The 1,248-nt window shown below is 48.1% G+C and overlaps 1 protein-coding gene across 1 annotated transcript in view; it reads left to right on the top strand.

The window, feature by feature from the left end:
* The window catches only part of LOC103474262 (uncharacterized), a 12,976-nt gene that overhangs the window by 5,083 nt on the left and 6,645 nt on the right, over nt 1–1,248 (top strand). Inside the window, exons 8-10 of the mRNA XM_017308109.1 lie at nt 16–93; nt 174–233; nt 737–1,246. Coding sequence (XP_017163598.1) covers nt 16–93; nt 174–233; nt 737–1,246 — 648 coding nt within the window. The remainder of the gene's footprint in view (nt 1–15; nt 94–173; nt 234–736; nt 1,247–1,248) is intronic.

Genomic DNA, 1,248 nt, shown 5'->3' with positions numbered 1-1,248 from the left:
TGCTCCTCAGGGCAGACAGGGGGCGATGTGGAGAGCCTGATAGACTGCGACAGCGTGAGAGGACTGGGAGAAACCACTGACTTCCTGAACCTGGTGAGAAATCTCTTAATTCTCCAGATGTGGAGCAACGCCACCTTCATCATCCTCATCCTCATGTCTGTTTTTACTGCCAGACTCATGTGATGAAGATRGATCCCAGCGACAAAACCCTCAGCCTGTCTCCACTGCTGAAGGTAAGCTAGCTGCAGAAAACAAGTTAGCTTCAGAAGGTGAGATAACTACATTAAGCTAACTGCAGAAGGTAAGTTAGCTGCACACAGTAAGCTAGCTGCTAAAGGTGAGCTAGCTTGACTGGTTTCCATCATCAAGGTTTGCCCCAGTGTATTATAAGCCTRGCGGACCACCAGGCTTTACTTGCGTTGCTTATTTATTTAWGTCTTTTTMAAAATATTTGCATTTTTTAAGGCTATATAGTTGGTGTTCAGGTATTAATGTTCAATCTTTCAATAACACATAATTATCAAGTGATATTTTCAAATTTCCTGCCAACTTTACACATTTTTTAACTCAAAAACACGACGGGCCGCTGGATGAATGACTGCCCTAGCACCCAACCACCGGGCTTAGCAAGTTTTGGGAGAAACCTTGATCATGTTAGCCCAGTTTGGTTCTGTTTCCTGCATGCTCTCCTCTAACGTTCGCCTCTTTCCGTCTTCATGCTGTCTGTGCTGGACAGAGGAAGGGTAAGCATGCTCAGCCAATCAGAGAGCAGACTGCTCAGSCAATCAGAGAGCAGACTGCTCGACCAATCAGAGAGCAGAGAAAGGACAGGAAGTTCTTGGCTAGCCGGGYGTTACACAYCCAGTTCCCGAAGRGCGGCGAMATTCACTCTCTGTCCGCCCAGCACAATCAGAACSAGAGGAGGATCAGTCAGAACCAACAGAACCTCTTGTCATTGGATCATAAGAACAAAGCAGTCAGACAGGCCGGGTCCAAAACCCAGCTGACTGGGACAAAACCAGCTGCAGACTGGGACAAGCATCCAGAACCCAGAAGGAACGCTTCTAAGTCCGGTCCAGCCGGACCAGAGTCCAAAGCTGGTTGGCTGACCATAGAGAGCTGTCAGCCAATCAGTGACGAGAGAAAYGCTTCCCGCTCCAAACCAAACCCAGATTCATCAAAAAGATCCAAAAACGAGCGAAACAAGAAGGAAGCTGCAGTCCAGAGGAAGCGCTCAGGTGGGAGTGC

Source organism: Poecilia reticulata, linkage group LG13 (assembly GCF_000633615.1).
Source record: "Poecilia reticulata strain Guanapo linkage group LG13, Guppy_female_1.0+MT, whole genome shotgun sequence".
Classification (NCBI taxonomy): domain Eukaryota; kingdom Metazoa; phylum Chordata; class Actinopteri; order Cyprinodontiformes; family Poeciliidae; genus Poecilia; species Poecilia reticulata.
Note: the sequence above shows the minus strand (reverse complement) of the source record. Positions and strands in the feature narration are given on the sequence as shown.